The sequence below is a fragment of the Tachypleus tridentatus genome, chromosome 6 (assembly GCF_004210375.1).
Source record: "Tachypleus tridentatus isolate NWPU-2018 chromosome 6, ASM421037v1, whole genome shotgun sequence".
In the NCBI taxonomy this organism is placed as follows: domain Eukaryota; kingdom Metazoa; phylum Arthropoda; class Merostomata; order Xiphosura; family Limulidae; genus Tachypleus; species Tachypleus tridentatus.
The window spans coordinates 140634546-140661703 of NC_134830.1; the positions used below are offsets into that span (position 1 = coordinate 140634546).

General features: G+C 34.0%; 1 protein-coding gene across 5 annotated transcripts in view; it reads left to right on the top strand.

Moving 5' to 3' along the window:
* The first annotated feature begins 6071 nt into the window (after positions 1-6071).
* Positions 6072-27158, top strand: part of LOC143253855 (carboxypeptidase D-like) — a 30167-nt gene continuing 9080 nt past the window's right edge. Inside the window, exons 1-9 of one of the 5 annotated variants that reach the window (XM_076508297.1) lie at positions 6072-6807; positions 19182-19400; positions 19536-19633; positions 20845-21017; positions 21532-21719; positions 22114-22287; positions 23052-23204; positions 23605-23747; positions 24122-26319. In XM_076508297.1, the coding sequence (XP_076364412.1) occupies positions 6798-6807; positions 19182-19400; positions 19536-19633; positions 20845-21017; positions 21532-21719; positions 22114-22287; positions 23052-23204; positions 23605-23747; positions 24122-24571 (1608 nt within the window). In that variant the 5' untranslated portion in view covers positions 6072-6797 and the 3' untranslated portion in view covers positions 24572-26319. Of the gene's footprint in view, positions 6808-16427; positions 17026-19181; positions 19401-19535; positions 19634-20844; positions 21018-21531; positions 21720-22113; positions 22288-23051; positions 23205-23604; positions 23748-24121; positions 26320-27158 lie in introns of those variants that run through there. The other 4 variants (XM_076508299.1, XM_076508296.1, XM_076508301.1 and 1 more) reach the window with 4 other exon arrangements.

The window sequence follows — 27158 nt, forward strand, 5'->3', positions numbered from 1 at the left end:
CGAATGTCACTGGCTTTTATTTGAATGCATTGTTTATTATTAAACTTTTATTATAGAAATTGTTTTATATTGACAGCTTAATATATATGTATTTAAGACTAACCTAAATCTACTAAACTAGTGGAACCTCGTGAGGTATTATTAGGTTTACGTCCCACAATATTGTTAACAGCGAAACAATGTATACTAATGTTTATAAGCAGATACGTAAGAAAAATAAAACGTCATATTGATGACGTTAGGAAAATAAGTACATATAAGAAATTGGTTTAATATAAAAATTCGCTACCCTATAACCTGAGCACTTTCGATAGCTGAACGTTTCTTATTCAGTTTGTTCCTGAAGTTGTGGTTTTACTTTAATACATAGCTTGGTCCATATCCAGAAGTTAATATCAATTACAAGACATAGAAACAACTATTTCTTAAAAGTCACCCTATTTGTTGTTTGATTTTGATTACTCACAGAAATATATTTTTTTAACTTTGAAAGCATGTATTAGTTTTATTCAGTTTTTACTTATGCACACACAGGTACATTGATTTATTTACTCATTGTAACAAGCAATGGGAGATAGTCTCTTAAAATAACATGCATTTTAAATCACAATCGGTCTTAATTGTAACTAAATACAGTTGGCCGTTAGCATGACAACAGCCTGAGAGAAATATTATATTAAGTTCACCGGTTTGATGGGTGGGGACTAACTACCTGGTTGAAGACTCCCTCTCAGGGCAAAACACGGAAGTAAGTTACGGTTCTACATACAGTGCGTGTCCGTTTCGCCCGTAAACTTTGACGCAATCTTAACGCAGGAAATAAAAAAGCCGGGAATAATTACTTGAAGTTTCGTTCTGTTCCTAGACTGCTATTAATATCAACGTCTCGAAAAGTTTACTAACACGTAACATACTGAATGATATTTTGAATTTTGAATTTATTCGGAAATTAAACGACAGAAGAAAAAGAAAGGAATACCTATTAACTAAGAAAAGGTAAGAAAATGTATTTGAATTTAGCTCCATGTTATAGTGACAGTTGTTCTGTCTTGCAACCGTTATATTTTTAACCCACGCAGTGTGCCGTCATCACAGTTTCGAACCCTCAGAAGATATTTCAAATATAACATTACGATTTTTCCATAAACATTCATCTTAATCATACCTTTCACGCAATAATTTTTAACTTCTTAAAACGCTTAACAGACGATGTGTGTTTGTGTATCCACAATCAGAATTGACACACCGAAAAATATTTTCGTTTGCATCCTTAGGCCTACTTCAAATAACAGTTATAAATTCCGAAACTAGGCCAATATTGGAAATAAGTTTGCAAGAAAATAAAAAATTGGTCGAATAGTTTGGTAGTTCAGTAATTGTGTAAACATTAAGAGAAATACATAATATTACCAATAATATCAAACAAAAACAAACTGTAAAACCATCTAAAAAATTACTAAACTACGATAATTGTACGTTTCATTTTTCTCGGTGTGATTTGTAAATAGAATTAACATGGAAATTAAAATGATTTTTAGATATTTCTCATATTAAAATATTTATTATTTGTCAGCTTTCAACTCGTGGCTAACTAATAATAAAAAATAAACGATTACACCAGTCAGTAATTCTGCTTATGATTTGAAAAATGTGCGAGTGTGTGTGATTTGTTATAGCAAAGCCACTATCTGGCTATCTGCTGTGTCCACCGTGGGGAATCAAACCTCTGATTTTAGCGTTGTAAATCCGTAGACTTACCGCTGTCCTAGCGGGGGACAATTAAAATAAAACTTAGAAATGATGCAACAAGTTGTATATTTTTGATATCTTAACTTCTAAAAGTTAAAAAGAAAAAGGCATTACAGAAAAACTTAAAGCGTGTTAATTTATTAGCTTCAGGGTTATTGTATTTAATTTTTGAAATTATTAAAATAACGTGCAAAGAATATGGAGTAATTGCCAATAAACTGTAGTATGAATTATTTTGTTTATATAAAGAAAAACACAGTAAATGAGAAATGTAGTAACATGTTACCAAAAGAGACAGTATTAAAAAACACGTCTTTAGGCTTAGTAGAGGGAAGAACTGAGAGACGAATGATAATTTAAAACAAAAAACAAAAAAACGCGTTGTCAAGCCTGTTTGATCCAGCGCTCGCGGAACTACATATCTTGACGGAAACTCTTTACAACTGTCCTACAAGGGCAGACTTAGGTGAGTGACCTCTCCGCCTATGGAACTTGATAGGGTTCTTACAAAGTTAAACAGATCTTCATAAAATATACCACGAGTTTAACTGTTGATTTTAATATATAACATCGCTATAACGTTTATTCCACTATATATTCAAAGCTAAATTTAAAATCCGCGAATCAAAGTGTACACGAACATAAAATCGTAGACACCTGACGTAAAAAGTTATTTCGTCGTAACAATCGTGCTGGACCGTAGGTAATTCGTCACGTCCCACGTTCCATTACCCGCAAAAAACAAAACAAAACTGAAAAACGTTCCACACATTTGAACCATCAGTGCGTTATAAGTGTAACGTTAAAACCCAACCTTTGGACTGGAAAAGTGTAGTTCGAGAGCTCACAGTAGGTGGTTTTGACTAACTTCTTTTCTCTAGCTTTCAGTTCAAAAGTAGATTCTACTATTATAGATAAGCCTTAAGCAGCTTTACAGAAATATTTGAAAACCAACAAAAATACCGCGTCATTTAAAATTATTAATTGTTTCATTGCCATTGGTACATAGATCCCCCAACCCCAAAACACTGCCACGTAAAATTGGAACTCTGTATTTCCATAAAAGTTCTTAGAGTCAGTTCTGAGTAAATTGCATTTATTGTTTTCTTTTTTTATATAAACGTGAGAAATAGTTTCTAATATCGCTTTATCTCTCTTATATTTTCAAAACAAAATTAAAAGTGATAGGGTATACTTTATGTTTGGGCCCGGCATGGCCAGATGGTTAAGGCACTCAACTCGTAATCCGAGGGTCGCGGGTTCGAATCCCCGTCGCATCAAACATGCTGCCCTTTCAGCCGTGTGGGCGTTATAATGTGTCGGTCAATCCCACTACTCGTTGGTAAAAGAGTAGCCCAAGAGTTGATGGTGGGTGGGTGGTGATGACTAGCTGCCTTCCCTCTAGTTTTACGCTACTAAATTAGGAACGGCTAGCGCAGATAGCCCTCGTCTAGCTTTGCGCGAAATTCAAAACAAGCAATACTTCATCTTTTGTTATACAACAATAGATGGCAGGACTTAAAATACAAAATGAAAGCTATTTTACATTATTAAAATATCTGAGTGTAGCCAACTTCCAGGTAAAAGCTTGCTTTCGACACAAGAAGCTACATTCTCGGTCGGTTTCCTTGGCTTAATCTTTAAGTCTTTTTTTTTCGGTGAACCTGAAAGGAAAAGACAAACCAATCGCGCGAATAAAATTTGTTTTCGATTTTGAAATTTCAACCAATCGAAGACATTAGGTAGGTGGAGAGTTATATGTAGAAACAAAGGCAGGGTAATGGAACATCGTAACCTTAACTACTTTACAGAAAGCTGTAACTTGCAAACAAAGGCATAGAAGTGGAACACCGTAACCCTAACTACTTTACGGAAAAATAAGTAGTAATATGGAAACAAAGGCAGGGAAGTGGAATACCGAAACCATAACTACTTTATGGAAAGCTGTAACCTGGAAACAAAGGCAGAGATGTGGAACACCGTAACCCTAACTACTATACAAAAGACCTGTAAACTTATAGATAAAGAAATAGCAGTAGAATACTGTAACCCTAACCACTTTATGCGCACCTGTATAAAATTTTAAGGGGGAGGATAAAGTTAAAATTAAGGGACAATGTCCTGCCTTCAAAGTTTTGCCACGACAGTCAAGAGAATAGGTAAGATCTTACAGTCAAGTTTGATGCGTTTAATGTTTCTAAGGGTAATCTGAGTCTTACTGTAGACTTGCAGTTACATTTACTCCATAATAGTAAACTTAGTTTGTTTTTTAAGTTATTAATCATGTATAGTATTTTCACTTTGATTAAACAACAACTATTTTTATGAATGCAGTAATTTTAGGCTACGTAGTGCACAATATTTCAGGGGCATTTATTGTTTACATGTGGTACAAAAAACAAGACCGAGTCAGTCTCTTTGATATCTATCTGCCGGTAGGTGGCAGCAGGTTGACCGCGATTACAATGAGATGTTAGCAAGATCGCGTCGGTCTCTTTGATGACCTAGGTGAGAATTCCCATGTCCAATAACCAAGTAGCCGTCGTGTAGCGATGGTATTGTATATTTAGCCACAGTGTAGGTATGTAGTGATTAAAGTAAGACTGTGGACAAACCTGGTGAGTTTTATCAGAATCGAAAATAAAGTGTAACAAGTAGTGGCAAATTGTAAAGTAAATAAAAATAAACTTGTAAATTCATATACATATGTTGAATGAACAACGATAGAGTTATGTTTCTCATTTCCTTAGTGGGGATGGCATCTTACACACACACACTAGAAATACCGTAATCCACTTCATGGAAATCAATAACTTCTAGGCAAAGAAAGAACAAACATGAAAATTTGGGACCTCGAGAAATTCGAAGAGCAGCGACATTCAAAAGTTCGAGCTCTGGTTTAGGTACTTTTCTTAATGTCCCTTACACCTCCTGGAGCCTTTGATCTAACGATTGATACAAACCTATGTACCTACATCTTGACATTAGAACCTCTGATCTAGTGATTAATACAAACCTATGTACCTACATCTTGACATTAGAACCTCTGATCTAGTGATTAATACAAAACTATGTACCTACATCTTGACATTAGAACCTCTGATCTAGTGATTGATACAAACCTATGTACCTACATCTTGACATTAGAACCTCTGATCTAGTGATTAATACAAACCTATGTACCTACATCTTGACATTAGAACCTCTGATCTAGTGATTAATACAAACCTATGTACCTACATCTTGACATTAGAACCTCTGATCTAGTGATTAATACAAACCTATGTACCTACATCTTGACATTAGAACCTCTGATCTAGTGATTAATGCAAACCTATGTACCTACATCTTAACATTATAACCTCTGATCCAGTGTTTAATAGAAACCTGTGTAACTACATCTTAACATTAGAACCTCTGATCTAGTATTTAATAAAACCTGTGTACCTTCATCTTAACATTAGAACCTCTGATCCAGTGTTTAATAGAAACCTGTGTACCGTTTCGTAGCATTAATCTCCATTAGTTGTTGTCTGTCTTCCACGGGGAATTGAACGCCGGATTTTAACAAATGAGTAAAGTAGTAAGAAGGGGATAAAATAAATAAATTTGACTATGGGAAATAAAAAAACTGGAATTTATCGATTTAAGCCCATAAACATAAACATTCTACTGACACAGCTGGACTCTATTCCTTGACAAGTGTATATAACACTATCTAACAAAGTTTTTACTTTTTCTTATTCCTGGACAGAAAGTGTTATTTCCCAATTGCTTATGCCTAAAGTAAATGGAAAAGAATTATATTTCTCTTCAAACTTTGCTTTTGTGACCTGGGAGAGTATAAGGAAAATATGATGGGAGACTATATTTGGGGGCTGATACATGAAATTGATTTACATTACAGTCGTAAATCTCGAAAAACTACTCACTTCTAAACATTTCTGTATAACTTTAGTATAAATACATGTAAATCTTGATTAATATGTTGTTTTATTCAGACCTTATGTAAATGAAAATATGCTAATTTACCCGTTTTTACATAGAAAATAGGTTAATTTCTATATTTCATTATCAAGGTCACAAAAGCAGAATTTGAAGGGAATAATGGCCATCTTCTGTACTTTTACAACATAAGCAATTAAGAAATAACACATCCAGGAACACATAGTGTAATAATACAAGTAGCTATTACGTAGATAGATACACGTTAAAAGATAAATACACGTTACATCTTACAAGGCAGAGAGCCAACCCAACGGACAATCCGTGAGTTTGGCATCTAGTGTCGGGTGACTGGTTTACTTCCACACCCACACACTGTTGTTTCGCGTGGTGTTACTACCGTTGCTCTAACACTCGTTAAAATAGCAGTTGCAATGTGTCAAACAACTCGTATTGTAGCAGTAATGGCGCGGTGTGGTTACTGTTGTGTCTGGAATAACGCATAGACATGAAAACATTGCTATAGGACTCATCTGGGTGTTATTAATACCTGCCCTCCTGGGGTTCACAAGAAGTATCGAAGACGTATAACACAAATATTAAGCGTTTTATCGCTACTGTGGAAAGATTTATGTTTCACGACAAAGAGAAGAAACGCTCATCACGAGTTGTTAAATTATTAGGGTTAATCTTCGTTGACCACGTGAAGTATTTCGTAAGACACAAAATACTGTATAAGAAATTCCCTGATTTTTAAGTTTCCGTCAATTAAAAACGCACGTAGACTTTGGCATGTTTTGGTTTTAAAACGTACAGTTCGAGTTGACCTAACCTCCTGATAGAGCTTTGTGTTCCGTTGGGCAGTTCCAATGGACATGTATGTTGATCTTAAAGTAGTCCACCTTCATTATCACAGCGATCGTGCACGAAAAACGCCCCCTGTTTGTTGTTTCCGACAGCGTATAGCACCAACAGGAAACTGCTTAACTACGTACAAGCTCAATAACGTCAACAGTTACAAATCAGTTACAAACAATCCGAAACAGGACCACGTCTTTAACAATCTTTAGAATACTCAACCGGTGGGGTAAGAATATCACGTCATGAGAAATCGTAAGTTGATGTGTTTCTACTTGTCTTTCATCATTTAAACTTCCTTTATTTGTTGCTAAGTACAAAGCTACATAATGAGCTATCTGTACTGTATCCTCTGCTGGTATCAGAATCCGATTGTTAACGTTATAAGCCTTCACACTTACCGTTGAACTACTAGGGCCGACTTTTATCTACCACTTTCTTTTCATTAGACAACTTGTTCGTTTAAAGATAGATACACTATGTAACAAACAATAACTATAAGAGATTTGAACAGAAATATCGAGTTATATATTATCGTATCTTTCTAAGTTTGAGTGTTATTAATTTATTCAACTGCACCCATAAAAACATTAGAAGGTGTAAAATGATTAACTGCTTCAACATGATGACTTCTTGAATCAACAAATGGTCTACAGATAATTAGCTGACCCAACACATGGTGTAGTGATGATTAGCTAACTCAACACATGATATATTCATGGTTAGCTGACCCAACACATGGTGTATTGATAATTAACTGACTCAGCACATAGAATATTGATGATTAACTGACCCAACACATGGTGTATTCATTTTTAACTAACTCAACACTTGGTGTATTGGTCATTAGCTGACCCAACAAATGGTATATTGATAATTAGCTGACCCATCACATGGTGTATCGATGATTAGCTAACTCATTACATGGTCTTTTGATGATTAGCTAACTCAACACATGGTCTATTGATGATTAACTGACCCAACACATGATATATTCATGGTTAGCTGACCTAACAAATGGTATATTGATAAATAGCTGGCCCAGTACTTGGTGTATTGATAATTAGCTGACCCATCACATGGTGTATCGATGATTAGCTAACTCAACACATGGTCTATTGATGATTAACTGACCCAACACATGATATATTCATGGTTAGCTGACCCAACACATGGTGTATTGATAATTAGTTGATCCAACACATAGTGTATTGATAATTAGTTGATCCAACACATAGTGTATTGATAATTAACTGACCCAACACATGGTGTATTCATTTCTAACTAACCCAACACTTGGTGTATTGGTCATTAGCTGACCCAACACATGGTGTATTGATGATTAGCTGACCCAATATATGATATATTGATAATTAACTCACTCAACACATGATATGTTGCTAAGTAACTCATTCAACACGGGGTATATTGATGAGTATCTGACCCAACATGGGGTATATTGATGAGTATCTGACCCAACACATCCTGTATTCATAATTAGCTGTCCCAACACATGGTGTGTTGATAATTAACTGGCTCAACACATCATATATTGATGATTAGTTGACCTAACACATGGTCTGTTGATGATTAGCTGACCCAACACATGTGATGATAATTACCTGACCAACACATATAGTATTGATAATTAACTGACCCAACACATGGTCTATTGATGATTAGCTGACTCAACACACGGTGTATTGATAATTAGATGACTCAACACATGGTGTGTTGATTATGAGCTGACCCAACACATGGTATATTGATAATTACTGATTCAACACATGGTATATTGATAACAAACTCATCCAACATGGGGTGTATTGATGAGTAAGTGACCCAACACACGGTGTATTGATAATTAGCTGACCAAACACATGGTGTATTGATTATTAACTGACTCAACACATGGTATCTGGTAATTAGCTGACCCAATATATGGTCTATTGATGATTAACTGACCCAACACATGATATATTCATGGTTAGCTGACCCAACACATGGTGTATTGATAATTAGTTGATCCAACACATAGTGTATTGATAATTAACTGACCCAACACATGGTGTATTCATTTCTAACTAACCCAACACTTGGTGTATTGGTCATTAGCTGACCCAACACATGGTGTATTGATGATTAGCTGACCCAATATATGATATATTGATAATTAACTCACTCAACACATGATATGTTGCTAAGTAACTCACTCAACACGGGGTATATTGATGAGTATCTGACCCAACATGGGGTATATTGATGAGTATCTGACCCAACACATCCTGTATTCATAATTAGCTGTCCCAACACATCCTGTATTCATAATTAGCTGTCCCAACACATGGTGTGTTGATAATTAACTGGCTCAACACATCATATATTGATGATTAGTTGACCTAACACATGGTCTGTTGATGATTAGCTGACCCAACACATGTGATGATAATTACCTGACCAACACATATAGTATTGATAATTAACTGACCCAACACATGGTCTATTGATGATTAGCTGACTCAACACACGGTGTATTGATAATTAGATGACTCAACACATGGTGAGTTGATTATGAGCTGACCCAACACATGGTATATTAATAATTACTGATTCAACACATGGTATATTGATAACAAACTCACCCAACATGGGGTGTATTGATGAGTAAGTGACCCAACACACGGTGTATTGATAATTAGCTGACCAAACACATGGTGTATTGATTATTAACTGACTCAACACATGGTATCTGGTAATTAGCTGACCCAACACATGGTGTATTGATGATTAGCTGACCCAATATATGATATATTGATAATTAACTCACTCAACACATGATATGTTGCTAAGTAACTCACTCAACACGGGGTATATTGATGAGTATCTGACCCAACATGGGGTATATTGATGAGTATCTGACCCAACACATCCTGTATTCATAATTAGCTGTCCCAACACATGGTGTGTTGATAATTAACTGGCTCAACACATCATATATTGATGATTAGTTGACCTAACACATGGTCTGTTGATGATTAGCTGACCCAACACATGTGATGATAATTACCTGACCAACACATATAGTATTGATAATTAACTGACCCAACACATGGTCTATTGATGATTAGCTGACTCAACACACGGTGTATTGATAATTAGATGACTCAACACATGGTGAGTTGATTATGAGCTGACCCAACACATGGTATATTGATAATTACTGATTCAACACATGGTATATTGATAACAAACTCACCCAACATGGGGTGTATTGATGAGTAAGTGACCCAACACACGGTGTATTGATAATTAGCTGACCAAACACATGGTGTATTGATTATTAACTGACTCAACACATGGTATCTGGTAATTAGCTGACCCAACACATGGTGTATTGATAATTAACTGACCCAAATAATGGTCTATTAATGATTAGCTGACTCAATATATGGTATATTGATAATTAGCTGACCCAACACATGTTGTGATAATAATTACCTGACCAACACATATAGTATTGAAAATTAACTGACCAAACACATGGTCTATTGTTGATTAGCTCACTCAAAACATGGTGTACTAATGATTAGCTGACCCAACACATGGTATATTGATAATTGACTAACTCAACACGTGGTGTATTGATAATTAGCTGACCAAACACATGGTGTATTGATCATTAACTAATTCAATACATGGTATATGGTAATTAGCTGACCCAACACATGATATATTGATAATTTATTAGCTCAACACATGGTATATTGATAAATAACTGACTCAACACATGGTCTACTGATAATTACCTGACTCAAAACATAGTATATTGATAGCTAGCTGACCCAACACATGGTGTATTGATAATTAGCTGACTCAAAACATGGAATATTGTAATTAGCTGACCCGACACATGTTATATATGATAATTAACTGTCCCAACACACCGTCTATTGATGATTAGCTGACTCAACACATGATAATTAAGTGACTTTACACATGGTGTATTGATCATTAGCTAACTTAACATGTGGTATATTGATTAAATTTCTCAACACATGGTCTATTGATAGTTAGCTGACCCGACATATGGTTGTTGGTGAATATATGACCCAAGATATGGTACATTAATAAATAACTGACCCAACCCATTATTTATTGACAAATAACTGACCCAACATATGGTATATTGATGGTTAGTTGACTCAACACATGGCTATTGATGATTAGCTGTACTCAACACATGGTATGTTGATAATTAACTGACTAAATGCATGGTATAATGATAATATATGAAGAAAATTTATTCAGTTATTGAAAAGAAAGAACAAACTCATGCCACAAAAGTGGCTGATATTAAATATATTTTCTTTTTACTGTTCGTCAGAGGACATCCTTCCTCTGGTGAGTTTGATCTTTGATGAAACGAAACGTTTGGTGAAACATATCCAAAAATTCAAACGCGAATAAAATCAAAGTTGTTTTACAAATACAATAATAATAACATATGCCATGAAAATGTAGTTTCCAATTATATTTGAAATTCAATCATAATAACAAGTACTGAATTAATAACTTGAACGTCAAAACTTTTTCGTTCATTATAAGTGTATTAATACATGTTCACCTGACGTCTTTTGATGACTGACATTTTACAATTTTAAATTCATTTCTTTTGTGAGTTTTCTTTGAAGTTTATTTTAACGTATTTGCTAATTTTAATATTATTGACGTCACGACACGTCATCTTCTTTACTTGGTTTAAATTTCGACTCATTTCTGTTCTCATGTCAACCGTACTTTGTTTAAACAGTGCAATTTATTAATAACAAGTAGATGGGGTGTTGTGCATTGTTGCTTCGCAACAATGTCATGTTTCTAAAGTTCAAAATATAGCTAGCATGTGGTATCTAGAAATGAAATGAAATAACACAAGTTAATATTGATATCTGTGCATGCGCATACACGAGGAAGATTACATGTGACATAGTCCTAACGCATGTATATATGTCCGCATTTTCTCTTTTTCTCTCTCTGCCACACACATAAAGTTATAGAAAAGAAGGTATTTCGATTGTTCCCATTCAGTGCATGGTACTAACACAATAGATGAATTTCTTCACTGTCGATGAGTGGCAAATGGTCAGTACCCTGAAGTGGCTATAGCATCTTAAGGTCATTACCATTGAAATTCTATGCGAAGTTTAACTGGACTACAATTATAGATATTAAGATTAACTCTGAAACAGGTTTTCTTTGGACAGTTGTCCACTATATAATCAAATAGTATATTAAACAAAGCACTTGGATGTACAGATGAACAGTTGTTGATTGTGTACATGAACTTAGATCTAAGTACTGAATTGTTGATGTTAATGTAACTAAGTACTTAGATGTACAGATGAACAACTGTTGATTGTATACATGTAGTTAGATTTAAGTACTAAAGTATTGATGTTAATGTAACTAAGTACTTAGATGTACAGATGAACAACTGTTGATTGTATACATGTAGTTAGATTTAAGTACTAAAGTATTGATGTTAATGTAACTAAGTACTTGGATGTACAGGTGAACAACTGTTGATTGTGTACATCTAGTTAGACCTAAGTACTGAAGTGTTGATGTTAAATTAATTAAGGAATTAGATGTACAGGTGAAGAACTGTTGATTGTGTACATCTAGTTAGACCTAAGTACTGAAGTGTTGATGTTAAATTAATTAAGGAATTAGATGTACAGGTGAAGAACTGTTGATTGTGTACATCTAGTTAGACCTAAGTACTGAAGTGTTGATGTTAAATTAACTAAGGAATTAGATGTACAGGTGAAGAACTGTTGATTGTGTACATCTAGTTAGACCTAAGTACTGAAGTGTTGATGTTAAATTAACTAAGGAATTAGATGTACAGGTGAAGAACTGTTGATTGTGTACCTGTGGTTAGCTCTAAGTACTGAAGTGTTCATATTAATGTAACTAAGTACTTCGATCTACAGGTGAAAAACTGTTGATTCTGTACATGTAGTTAGATCTAAGTACTGAAGTGCTGATGTTAATATGACACCATGTTATGCATCGTGAAGTTTCGTGGCAACGCGTGACACTCGAAAGCATGCGAGCGTGCACACACATACTCATAGGTGCGTATATATATTTCTCAGTATTCATTTTAATAGTTTATTTCATATTTTAGGAACGCGACTTTGTTAAGCCTAACTATATGCAGAAAGTAACTTACCTGTTATTATTATTATTGTTGGCATTTTTTAAAAACATTTATGTATAATTGAATCTTTATTTCTTAATTTGTATTATTTCTTTATCATAACGTATACATTAATATAGTCCTAGTTTTATAAACTGCCAGTGGTTCATATGTACTCGTATCTAGCTCTGTTATATCATGCTACGTTTAAATATCCCAGGTTTCATGTTTTTTGTGTGTTTTTTTCGTATCAAACAGTGTATTCTTTCATAGTTTGAATTCACCAGAGAGAGGGCGTTCCAACTGGAAACGCTATGAATATTGAAATATTTATTTTATTACATTTTGGGGTATAAGTTTTCCCGGTTTATTTTCCTTATGATATTATACACCACAGCAGTCTATTATTAGTCAATTATTGTCATAATGACGTATAACGCAAAACAGATATTTTTATCTCTGATTGCTTTATAACGTTCTACGTGATCCTTCAACCAATGGCTATCGTTTTTACATTCTATGTCGTTGTTGAACGAGTTAAACTGACAGGTGTGAACTATTTGTTGATCGATTTGACTTTCCTGTCATTTCTTGAACGAGTTAAATCGACAGATGCGAATTGTTTGTTAATCGTTCTTGACATGGCCAGATGGTTAGAGTACTTCACTTGCAATCTGAGGGTCACCGGTTCGAATCCTCGTCACATTAAACATGCTCGCTTTTTCAGCTGTGGAAGCGTTATAATATTTCGGTCAACCCCGCATTTCGTTGGCAAAAGAGTAGTCTAATAGTTGGTGGTGGGTGGTCATAACTAGCAACTTTTCTCTAGTCTTACACTGTTGAATTAAGGACGAATAACGCAGATAGTCGTCGTGTAGCTTTGCGCGAAATTCTAAAACATTTATGTTTCCCCTGTGTCATTTCTTGTATGAGTTATTCTCACAGATGTGAATTGTTTGTTAATCAATTTGTGTGTTTCCTTATAGTAGGAAAAATAATAGAAACTTCAAGTTTGGGGTTTCGGTTTTGTTGGGTATATTTCAACATGGACTAAGTTCAAGTTTAAGGGCTTTCTTGCAAAGACGCTGTTGCTATACGAGTAGGTAAAAAGATGTTCCTTTATATTTATTTAATTTTGGTTTTAGTTCCTCTATATATACCTACAGTTGTTCTCTGCTTATCAATAAAAGTGATAATACCCGTACCAGCCGTTCTGAGATACATATTACTAATATGGTTCTATTCAACTGGAAGCTGGGAACCATCTTGTTGATTCGTCACTTCTTTGTAAGTGATAAGAAAGCTAATTAGGAATAAAATAATAATAATGCTTGTACGTATATAAATAATCGTTGTTAAAATATATAAAAAGAGATTCTGATAATTAATTTTATTCTAAATATGTAACTTGTAGATTAGGTGACTAGAATTAAAAATAATTACAACTCACTCACTTTATCTGACTTATACCGTAACATTTATTATTGTATATGTAACTTGTAGATTACGAGAATATAATTGCTAATAATTACAGTTCACTCGCTTAATTTGATTTAAACCAGAACATTTATTCTTATATATGGGACTTCTAGATTATGTGAATAGAATTACTAATAACTACAGTTCACTCACTTTATCTGACATGTAGTATAATATTTATTGTTGTATGTGTAACTTGTAGGTTACGTGAATATAATTGGTAATAATTACAGTTCACTCACTTTACCTGACTTACACTACAATATTTATTGTTGTATGTGTAACTTGTAGGTTACGTGAATATAACTGGTAATAATTACAGTTCACTCACTTTACCTGACTTACACTACAATATTTTTTGTTGTATGTGTAACTTATAGGTTACGTGAATATAATTGGTAATAATTCACTCACTTTACAGGTGGTTAAGGCGTTAGTCTCGTTATCCGACGGGCGCGGGTGCGAATCCGCGTTACACCAAACATGCTCGCCCTTTCAGCAATGGGGGCGTTATAATATGTCGCTCAATCCCACTATTCGTTGGTAAAGGAGTAGCCCAAGATTTGGCAGTGGGTGGTGATGACTGGCTGCCTTCCCTCTAGTCTTACACTTCTAAATTTGGGACGGCTAGCACAGATAGCCCTCGTTTAGCTTTGTCGAAATTCAAAAACAAACAAATTTTTGCTTTCGCTCGTTGAATCTCGGTATTTTCTTTCTAATTTTCCAAAAAAGTCTAGAATAAAAACAAAACAACGATCGTATCTATATCCTTGGGTCTCAAGGGTCTTGGAAGTTAATTTATGTTCCTGACTTATTTATCAGTGGGTTACACTCGCTAATTACCGATCACGTAGGACAGACAGACAGGCCCATCCGACCTCCAGGGCATTTAAAAGAGTAGATGAAAGGGAGCGTCTCTGTTGTTTAAGGAACTGCTTTATAAAAATAACAGATAATTATTATTATTTCCTTTCCTCTCTCAGGAACAAACAATGTCCCAGACTGCAACCTCATTCGGTTTTTCTGTGGTGCATTACAAATAGACGAAAGAAACCTTCTGTATTGTGTGATTCACACACCAACTGAAATCTGATAAAACATAGACAAATTTATATATATATTCCTAAACTGAGTGAAAATAATATTTGTTAGGACGTCACAGAAGGGATTTGATTTGATATAATTTAGAAATATCACGACACCTCGAGCTAATCACATGGAGGACGAACGTTTTCCTATTAATATGTCACAGTGATAGTACTTTGTTGAAAGAAAGATTTTAATATTTCATAGCAACATATTAAAATATTAATAACCTGGTACTGTAAACCATTAATAATGTAAATACAACAGCACGGAACAATAAATATCAATAATAGGGCATAATTTAAAATATAACCAATTCGAGCAACGACACTGATGATATTTTAGACCAATAAAGATCTAAATATAATAACGTGGATCAAGAAGACCAATGGTAGAGCAGAAATACGATCACGTAGAACAACAAAGACCAATGGTAAACATGGAATACAATCACGTGGAACAACATAGACTAATGGCATGGCTGGAATACAATCACATGGAACAACAAATATGATAGATCTAGTGCACAATCACGTGGAACCACAAAGACCAATGATAGAGCTAGAATACAATCATGTGGAATAACAAATATACAGCTAGATGATCTGTGAACGTAGGCCGACAATCGTTTTAAATCCTGTAGTAATTTTGGTCAAAAATGTAAAAACATGATGTCTTGGCTTGTTTGCAAAAAACAACGTTAACGGTGTTCCATCTAGATGACAGAAGTAAGTGGCCCAGACTATCGTGGTTGGAAGTATGGCACTAAATTATTAAAAAACTTACATTGTAGCAATAACAATTATCTAACTCTGGAAAAAAGTAGGGCACAGTTATGAAACTGTGACGTTCGGAATGATTCGACAGTTTGTATTACCATCTTTAGTAAATATAATATAAAACTTTTCAGTATTTACAGATGAAACTTTGTAGAATGGACGGCAACTGCCTGTTGTGAAGACATGAGTGTAGAGGACACCGTTTCGAATACTGTGCCTAAACAATCCATCAAAGAAGACTCAGTATTTCCGGTTTTGCCAAGTCTCACACCTTAAGTTTGATTCTTGTGAGCAAACGAAATAAAATTATCTCAATCATTCCTGTCAAACGACGACAGATTTGATAATATTTGAGTTGAATTTCGTCTGGTATTCGAATTTATATTGACATCGGAAGCAGTCATGACAACGGATAAATGGTTATTAAACTTCCCACTCTGTGGAGTGAACTAGACCTTAGAACAAAATACAAATAGCCAAGCTATGTTGTTAGCGTGGTCCTAAAAGAGGAAATTGTAGTAGTGTTACCTGAGGTCATACTTCCAAATCCACCGATGGTCTCTTGTTATCGTGTTCTATTCATATTGCAATAACAAAATTGTTTGTCACTGACAAACGGATTCCGGGAATCAAACATATTCAAAGTGGGTCACATAACGTATGATCTAGGCCTGTCTGTGCTGTGAAAACTTATAACCGCACGTTAGTAAAAGATAACCTTGTCATCTTGTTATGTCCAGTGGTGGTCAGTGAGTGGCAAAATGCGATAGAGCGTTTAAAACGTCATTTCCTGGTAGAGGAGAGAGCGCCTAGTTTAGTATCCGTTAGTATAAATGTAACCAAGTGATCTCCGACAGTCTGGCTGAGTGAGTGCTATGTAACCAACGTTCGCTGTTCCGGCGTGGAAAGAGAGAATGAAGAAGAAAGGTAAATGGTATTGATAGCAGCAGTATTATGTACCAACCTGAAAACTATTTTATTAACATATGTTCATATTTATCTCAACTTCAGGGTAAATTTATATGTTTATTTCGATCATTTGCTTACGACACGATTGTAAACATTTAACTTACAGATTAGTCCCTGGTTTCTAACGTTACTAGGTCTAAGATAAACAGAACGTCTCGGCCGAACAGAGTAGCGACTATCAAACCTTACTTTCTTTCTCTTTTAGCAGAACGTTGTACGTAATCATTTCGAATAAAACCAACCTGACACACTTGTGTAATAGATTTCGTGTTCCGACACTTTTTAGCGCAACACCACTGTTACTGAGATATAAAGAAGTGCTTAAGATTATTAGGAGATATTTCTGTCTTACTGGGCCTGTGTGGAAGTTTAAAAATTAAATTGGTTCATATCGCAGTTTTGGCATATAACCGGAAACCAGTTAGCTTAAAGTTACAGGCGCAGTTGGGAAAGTTATTGTGGAATTTTTATGGAAATAATTATTCGAAATTGTAAACGTTTTGGCGGTTTAGTGTCAGTGGTAGTGAAGGCTATTCGAATAAAATATAATTATCGATGTTAAAAATAAAACAAATAAATAATAATCTTCTTATTAAATCTTATCCTAAAACTTTGAATTATCACTAACTTAAATAAAATTGTTGCTAATTCCAATTCACATGCTTAATTTGGTGACACCATAACAGTCACTCTTTATATACAACGTATACAGCACTTATTATGTCTGTTCTATTATAACCGACCCGATGATCCGTGATATTGTACGAAAGACTTTGTCATTGCGAGATATGGCAGATTTGGTATGGTTAACATTTACATACAGCTTTTTGTTCTTACAATATGTGAACGTTAAGTACTGTTTAACAGAGGTTGTGAATACGTTCGTGATTATTTAGCCATTTTAGTAGGTGTCTGTCCGTGGGTTTAAAATTTTAGGCCTAGGTAGAGTGACAACGAACCTCGTCTCGAATGACGAAAGTTGCTAGTTCGGTTAGAAGTAACGACTTATTAGTTTATATAAGAAACTTTCTCTGGAAGTTTATTTATTTTTCTGAAAAACTTGAAAGTGACTGAACGTTTGGAGACAGTTTGACATGATATTGTCAAAACTCTTACATTTACATTAGTGTTTTTCGTTTCCGAGTCATTTCCAAACTTTTATTTCCTCGCCATAAAATTAAAATGTAAACTAATTAGTGTTTCTTCCAATTCACTTCAGCGTTACCACAGACTGACATCAAATAAAATGTGGTGCCGTAAATTAGGAGCTCAGCTGAGATTATATTAACTCTTACAGCACATGGTTAAAATTATGCATTCTTATCAAAGTGTCTTGTACTTCTCTGTGTTTATATATCATCTATTGTTTGATTCGATGTATTCTTCGAGAGCTCCGTAGTTGTGGTGTAGTTTGTTTATTTAAATAAGCACACAACTGTTACAACGGACACAAGGACAATAATGCTTGTTCCCCACACTCTCAAACCATATCCAATCTTGGAAACTTCCTGTCCCTGATTTGAATACTTCCGGTATTTTGAGATACCGTCAATTTTCGATACAGGAAGTTAGAAATATACCCGAACAAAATAAAATCTCAGTATTCAAGAAACCGAATAATAGATTTATAATTTGTTTGATTTTTCTGCTCTGTTCATTATAGGGACTCGAACCCTGGATATTACTGTAAGTCTTTAGTCTTACCGCTGTCTCACTGGGGGCAAACAAAAGTTTATTAATATTTGTTAATTTTTGTAAGAGATAATTATTAAGAGATAAAAAAGAGACTTTTTTATAGATAATATTTAACTACACACGTGGTTTATTTCAGATAAATTGTAATAAAATTTCACGACAAGGAACCTGCTGTGAGACATTAAAGTTTCAAGAAAACTCGAAGATAGCTGTTACATGTTTAATACAGCAAGCAGCTAATGTTCAATGTTTCGACAGATTTCTCGCCATCAGGTATCTTGTCAAAACGCTGCACATTTGTTAGACTTGTAATAGTTTTCTTAAACTCCACTCAGTTCTCTCACATGTTAATCATGTCTCATTAGACTAAATAAAGTGAAAGATTACTTACTCAACCATCGTCTGCATATTTATTGCAGGACAAAGTCCCGTTGACGTCATGAGACCCGCCTACTGGTACATATCTGGGTTCATTGTGGTCTTCATGTTATTATATCTGTCGGCCATCCAGTATGTTCGAGGACAAGACCTGGATTTCGTCTACCACAAGCATGACGAAATGACAGCGTTCCTACATAATATCAGCAGGACTTACCCACATTTTCTGCTTTTATATTCTATCGGGAAGAGTGTCCAAGGTAAGACTTATATTCTATCGGGAAGAGTCTTCAAGGTAAGACTTTATATTTTATCGGGAAGAAAGTTTAGTTAAGTTTTGATATAAAAATGCAGTTTTATTTAAAAATATATATATATATTTTGTTTATTATCAGGAAGAGACTTGTGGGTTACAATTGTTTCGAAAAATCCTCGTGAACAACCAGAGTTGAAACCTAATGTCAAATATGTCGCCAATATGCATGGCAATGAGGTAACAATATTTCTATTTTCTACTCTTGATATCTGTTAATTTGTTTGGTTTATTTACTGCATGTTTTTCATTATAGTGAGCTTTCTGCTAGTTACACTGAGGCAGTTTTGAAGCTAAAACAAATAGTGTCTTTGCTATTATCTCTTTCAAATCATATTCTTGGTGGTTAGGGGTTCGAAACTCCTTCACCGAGCATGCTCGCTCTTTCAGCCAAGGTGCGTTATAATGTTATTGTCAACCCCACTATTCGTTAGAAGAAGAGTTGACGGCGAGTGGTGATGACTGGCTGCCTTGCCTCTTGTCTATAACTGCTAAATTAAGGACGACTAGCGCAGGTAATCTTCGTGTAGCTTTGCGCGAAATTGGAAACAAACTAAACCTACATCTAACAGCAGTTTGACTGGAAGCAGGTGATTTCGTATTTACTTGTGTGACTCAACCTGTTATGTAACATCCTCCAAAACAAGTATCACACACTTGCTAGCTTTTGTAAGTTTAAAATTCTCAAGTTCTGAGGAAATAAGAATAGAAACTATTTATTAATATCTTCTACTGGCACTAATCCAACTGAGTAATTCCCTTTGAAATAATTATTTAAGGTTAATTAAAACATGTTACAATCTTAGAGTGTGCTATGTTGTTGTTCCTTTCGAAAATGTTCAAATAGGAAACTAGTGACAGATATTTCTATCAGTAATGAACTAAAGGAACGTATATTTCTTGTAAAGATTCTTCACAGTGCAATGAGTACAGACAAAGCCCTTATATCACTAAGGCTATTCAGTCGGTGTAATCAGATAACCGCAGCTCTCCTAGTGGCAGGTTTACAAGAAAATAGCCATATTACCTGGCGTATTTTTAAAAAGCGTCTGTGTGTATACGCATGCAATACTGTTGGTATCTACACGAGCAAAAAAAACCAATAAAACAGCAGTTCAACACATTGTTGAACAGCAAAAATTGTTTATTAAAATATTCACTTCTCGAGGTAAGGGAAGCCGTCTTAGCGGTAAACGGTCTTTGATACAACTATAACAAGAAAAGCATATGGATACGAAGTGTGCCTTCTTGGTGTTGTTTTTAGTACAACTGTGTATCGATAATATTTGAGCAACTTTATTACCTTTATTGAATGTTTTAAGATGTTGTAGAACTGAACTTAGGAGTGACTGTCAGTATCAGTTGACACTAACCTGATGTTACTTCCACAGGCAGTAGGAAGAGAGTTGATGTTACATCTTATTGTCTATCTCGTCAAGAACTACCATACTGATGACTATGTTCGTTGGCTCTTAGATAATACAAGGATTCATATCATGCCATCCATGAATCCAGATGGATTTGAAGTCGCGAAAGTAAATCAATGTACAGGAGGTCAAGGAAGGTAGGAATAGTCCTAAGATTATAACTGTACAGTACATAAAAGGTCAAGGAAGGTAGGGATAGTCCGAAGATTATACCTACGTCTCAAAATTATTATTTTTTATTTGTAAATTAGTAGGTAAGATGCAACCTGTAGCATTGAAACCGGTACAAATGAAGTTTCGTCATTCATAATCTCTTTTCTTTTCTTTATGTAAAGAAAATATGATTACAGTTATTTTGGAAACGTTTACTTCTGGTGTTGAAATAAAAAAAACTATTTACTTTTGTTTTGTTTGCTTTCAGTCGTTTACGGCAAGACTGTCGTAGCGTGGACTGTGATTCAAACCTTTATTTGCTTTGTTTTAATAAATAAAGACCTACTAAAAAAGGCTTCATTTTTTAAAGGTGCTTTAACCTAACAACAAAATTCCTGGTTTCCTTGATTGCAGTTTTGTTTAACATTCTCGTATAAAAAGTGTTCTTAGGTCAACGACTGTTTTAAGTATCCTTACAGAAACTCACTCTTATTTTAGATACAACGCTCGAGGGTTTGACCTTAATCGGAATTTCCCCGACTATTTCAAAGCGAATGATGTAAAACAACAACCTGAGACCAAAGCGGTTCGAGAGTGGATTGAGCGAATTCAGTTTGTTTTATCTGGAAATATCCACGGGGGAGCGCTAGTTGCAAGCTACCCGTTTGACAATACACCTAATTCAGGTGAGAATCATCTTTATAAAATATATGTTTATTAATTTATTGGTATTAATTTGGAATGAAAGGTTGTGTTCTTAAGTCTCTAAAGCTATAAATACGTTTTATGTTATATATATGAATTATCTTTTGTTTTGATGTTTTACTTTGGCAATTATGTTTGTATTTTAACTTATCTTTTAACATTTTTTATGAGTTTTATTTCTTTGCCTTGCATATATTTCATGCGTCTTTCAATATTTGGTTTGTTTTTCTTTATATATTATTTCAGTCAATTCAAATTTCTGTTAGAGAAGTCAAACACGCTTTTTATCAGTACGAAATATCTTATGACTTACATATATATAAACTAACTTTTATTTTCTATTGAAACTTCTAATTTAATAACAATTCGTTTCAGTTTTCAAGTCATATAGTAGTCCTTCAATGACACCAGACGATGACGTGTTTCGCCACTTAGCGGCAGTATACTCATTTAATCATCACAATATGCACTTAGGCCTACCTTGTCCTACCGGGACACCTGGATTTAAAAATGGAACTACAAATGGTGCAGCTTGGTATCCTTTAACAGGTAATATTTTAGCATCTTGGTGTACTCTAAGAGATAGGATTGTTGGATAATTGTCCTGATCTAAAATGTTTAAAACTGAATAAAAAATTTGTGGGTAATCTACCCGAAGAAGAAGGTTTAGACGATATTTCAAAATCAAAGTATTTGTATCTAGTTGTAAATAATTATTAAAGAAAATAGGATATGAACTTGTAACATTCTACTTTGTTCCTGTATTACCCCCGATAGAAGATGGGTCATGGTCGAGTAATGTTTTTATACAAATAAGGCAGAAACATAACTTTGGTTTTAAAATTTTAAGGGGGAAGCAGTTTCTATAATGATAATATTATATCAAAAAGTTCTAAATAATATGAGGGTAACATGTCTAGTTTTCCTGGATGAGATATCAGACAGCAAACAGACGTTGTGAAATGATTAACCTAAAAAAATTAGTAGTTTTCAAAAGAACAACAAAGTAAACGTGTAGGTGTAATATAGCCCTGTTACGATGTTATTTTCGTTCCTAATGGTAGGGTTGTCGTGACTGATTTTTATCCATTAAAATCTGTTTTACTCGGTACACCTTCTGATGTAGATGTTATGGATAAATTTAATTATTTAATGTATAGTTATACCACTGTTTTGTATTAGCCCTTTAACATATGCATCACCACTATGTTAATACTTTTGGCAAAGTTTTTGTTTATTTGTTTTTTATAAAGGGAATTTTATATTCTCGAAAAAATTTACCATGCTTAATATATACGTTTATTACCCACTAGGTGGCATGCAAGACTACAACTACGTGTGGGGAGGGTGTATGGAGGTGACATTTGAAATATCGTGTTGTAAATACCCATATGCTTCAGAACTGCCACAGTACTGGATGCATAATAGGAAAGCATTGCTCAGGTTCTTGGGTCAGGTTCATCAAGGTTTGTTTGTTTTTCAAATTCGATATAACATCTAGTAAGTGTTACAAAAACCAGGTGTCGTTGGTCTAGCCTGTTTCGATAGAAAACAATCAAACTTCATACTGATAAAGTTAACCAAGTGTGGAAAGTTTCAACGTAAGAAACACGGTTATTTTTAATGTGTTTTAAAGGTGGACAAAGTTAAATTGAAATCCAAAATTAAACCTGTTTCTAAGTGCAGTGTGAAAGACGGAAGCACAATCTTATGTAAACGATTCTTTTTTATAATTTACTGTAAGTGTCTGTGACTCAATTAAAAAACCTATCAGTGTATATAATCTTTTTTTTTCTTTTGAAGATCAGTATAAAGAAACCTAAAAACAATAATTATTTCAACCAGACATGCTTTTGTTTAACATAGGTGTCCGAGGCTTGATTCGAGATCCAAATAATAATCCTATTTCTAAAGTTAGTCTCAAGATTAAAGGGCACAGTATTGGATTCCACTCCACCCAGAAAGGAGAATACTGGAGAATTCTTGTTCCAGGAACTTATGTCCTAGAGGTAAACATGGTTGGTTTTCTAGTATTAATTAAAACTAAGTTTAAAAGTCCAGAGAAATCCTTTATTTAAGTAATTATTAAACCTTTCTTTAAACTCTCTTAAATTAACTGCATCTATTGCATATGAAGACAACCCATTCTATAGGCCAGCTACTCTGTTAGAAAAATAAAACTGGCTTAATTATTATCTAGAATTTATATTTGTGTTCCCTAGTTTTCTATCCATGCTGTTAAATATGGGAAAAAAAATGCTGATTTTCATAATCTTAAAACACCTCAAGCCATGAAACCTATAATTATTTTTTACATTACAAAGGTACCTTACAATATATATCACTTTATACAACATTTATGGTATGTTTTATTCATACACAGGCATATGCTGATGGTTTCAGACCTACTGAAGTGGAATTTGAAGTTTTGAAAGGTGATGTAGCCATGGTTAATCTTTCTATGCAACCTGTTCTAGGGGTAAGTGAAAGTACAACAGCATCAACTTTGTATTTATGGGGTCAACTCTTTGACCTTAATCATGAAAGTACGGCTAAGGTCACTGATGCATCAACAGCTGTAGGAAGCTCGACAATGGTAACAACTTTGTCTCCCATCTTATCCTCTGTAACACTAACTACTCACGGTGTGGCCACAAAATCTGTTTCTGAAGATTTGCTCTTTAACAGTAATAAAAGCACTTCTGTTCCAGCACAGCATTCTCCATCAGCACAGCCCGTGTTAGAAGTTTATGTGTCGAGTGCTTGTAGTGTTTTCCTGGTGTCTTGTTTCACTGAAGTATTGGCACTGTTGACTGTACATTTTAGGGTGTGAATGGAAGCATGTTGTGTCAAATGATTTATTTTTTCATAATGCAGTAACAGTTGTAGGTTATTCACTGGTGTTTTATAATCTTTAGCAACATCATACTTAACTTTGATAAAATAATTCAGTTGTAAAAAGTGGATAGTTAATAATTATACCACGTAGTAAAAACCAAAGATGAATATGTTTTATTTCAACATCCTAGACCCACCTAGGAGAAGAAAGTTTCTCATCATATTTACTAACATTTTTAACTATCTTCTCACCCCTTTCTCTAATGCTGGTTTTATGACACCTGTTCAAGATAAATTTCCATCCTTGTTGTAATAATACATTTCTTGGTGTATGACAAGAAATGTATGGAATATTTTCAAAAAGCCAGTAATCAGCAACAGTTTCACAGATACATGATTTTACTTTATTAACCTGAAATAGAAGGTTAAATCTTCACAGTATCAGTTAAAGTAAAATTAGAAATACTCAATAAATATTTAAGAGCTTTCATTAAAATTATTTTAGAAGAGTGACTGAAGTATTATGTGTTGGAATTTGTGTTAATTATATCTGTCTGTATGTCTGCCTGTGTTTGTTTTTTTAAATCATAATTAGAAATTTTATGGTTACTTTTTTAATTCCAAGGGGACTGTATAATATTTTAATTTCTGTATGTAATTTTAATTTTGTTTATTTTATGTTTGGTGGTGGGAAGTCCATCATCTGTTGAGTCCAGACTAGTCACTTAGCATTTTGGGGTAATTTGTTTTAATCTGAAACCCCTTAAAGTACAAAACATTTCTGAAACATTTTTATATTTTTTATGGAATATTTTATTAGTAAATTAATTTATGTTATGAATTTTGTACTTCTCTCTCATAACCCCAACATGATAACAGCTTGATCAAGTTTCTGGTTATCCATTATACTGTTTAAGAAGTAAACCAGAAGTATCTCATTTCTTTTGTAGCATAGAATATTTAGTATTTCAAATGAATTTTATATTTTGTACTTAAAATGATTCACTTCTTTAAAGCTAGTTATGTCTTTGTATTACATATTGGTTCGTAAGTCGATAATAAAACAATGAAATAATTTCTTTCACCTATAAAATATTCTATGTAAACATAATCTCTAAACCCTGTTCTTTGATTGGTTGCTTACTGTCAGGTATTAGACATTTGTAAATTAGACTTTAGATGGATCTTGCATCATGAAGGTTTAGTTTCAAGTCTTAAGTTTTGCTATATGTTGTTACAATATTGTCGAAAGTGTTAAAGTGACGTTAGTAATACATAATCAGTTAACCTGACTAATCACTGTAGCTAAAGCAACTAAGGGTATATGGAACTGTGACTAGAGTTAACAGAATATATTCCTTGAAGAAAAACAGCAGTGAAAACTTAAAGAAGAATTGGACATTTATTATTTTATAGGTGCTCTTCTATGAACATTTCAACTTATACTTGAGTGCTTTGATTGCTGTTGCTATGGTAATAATATATGTACATTTTCAAAGTATACTAATCACTGCCTGTTTATCATTACTTTAGTAACACTTGGGTAATTTAATGATGGTTAAATGTGTGTGTGTGTGTGTGTGTATAGCTTATACAGTATATTAAATTCTGATAGTTTGTTGTCAAGTTACTACCTACTTGTGCCTTATTTTAGCATGTGGTGGTGTTGGGAAGCTTTAAGAATAATTTGTGGCTTGCACAGGAAACTGTTTCTCTGTAAATAAACTGTTTTAACATTTTTAACTTTTGTCTGTTGTGTTCTTTTACTCTCAGCTTTAGCATGCACTGTGGGTGGTACGTCATTTAATACAATCTTTGTTTCAGCACAGATAGTTTAATATCAGAAAATTGCATGGACAATTTATAAAATCATAAAGAATACTAAAACTAGTATTTTTTACCATAAAAGATCCAACATATTAATTGACATTTCTATGCGACAGTACAATCATATAAGACGACTAAGAAAAAATGTTTAAACATTAATTCATGATTAAAAAAAGATAGTCATGTCAACCAGGACCAGAAATTAACCCAGTAAATTATAAAGCTAATCAGATATACTGTTATAATCTGGAGTAAGCCAATTCATCAGTTCTCTCTCTATAAGCAGTGTTTCCATAACGTATACTGAAATCATTTGATAGTCATTCAGAGTTTAAAAAAAAAAAAGAACAAATGCATTCTTTTTTGTGGATCAGAAAAAGTTGTTTTTCAAAGTCAAACTAATACATTTATCCTTACATTGTGGTGTGGCATAGTTGGCTTAGCTTGGTTTAATGCACGTATCTGGTTATGAGAAAGACATGATTTGATTTTAGGGCCACAATCTGCAGAGGTTACTTGATTCAAAAACTTTTCCATCTGTTATGTTTAAACAAACTCTAACCATAATAAGCACGAAGGTGCACATTTCAAGCATGCTTAATTGAACCTTTCATAGTTATATTAACTAAGCAAACTATAACAATGCAAAGTTATAAGAATTAATTAGATTAAATAACCACCATGGACTTCTTACCAAGCATGATTTACTGCTATCTGCATGAGTTTAGCTCTGCTTTTATGAAGAGAAAGAAATT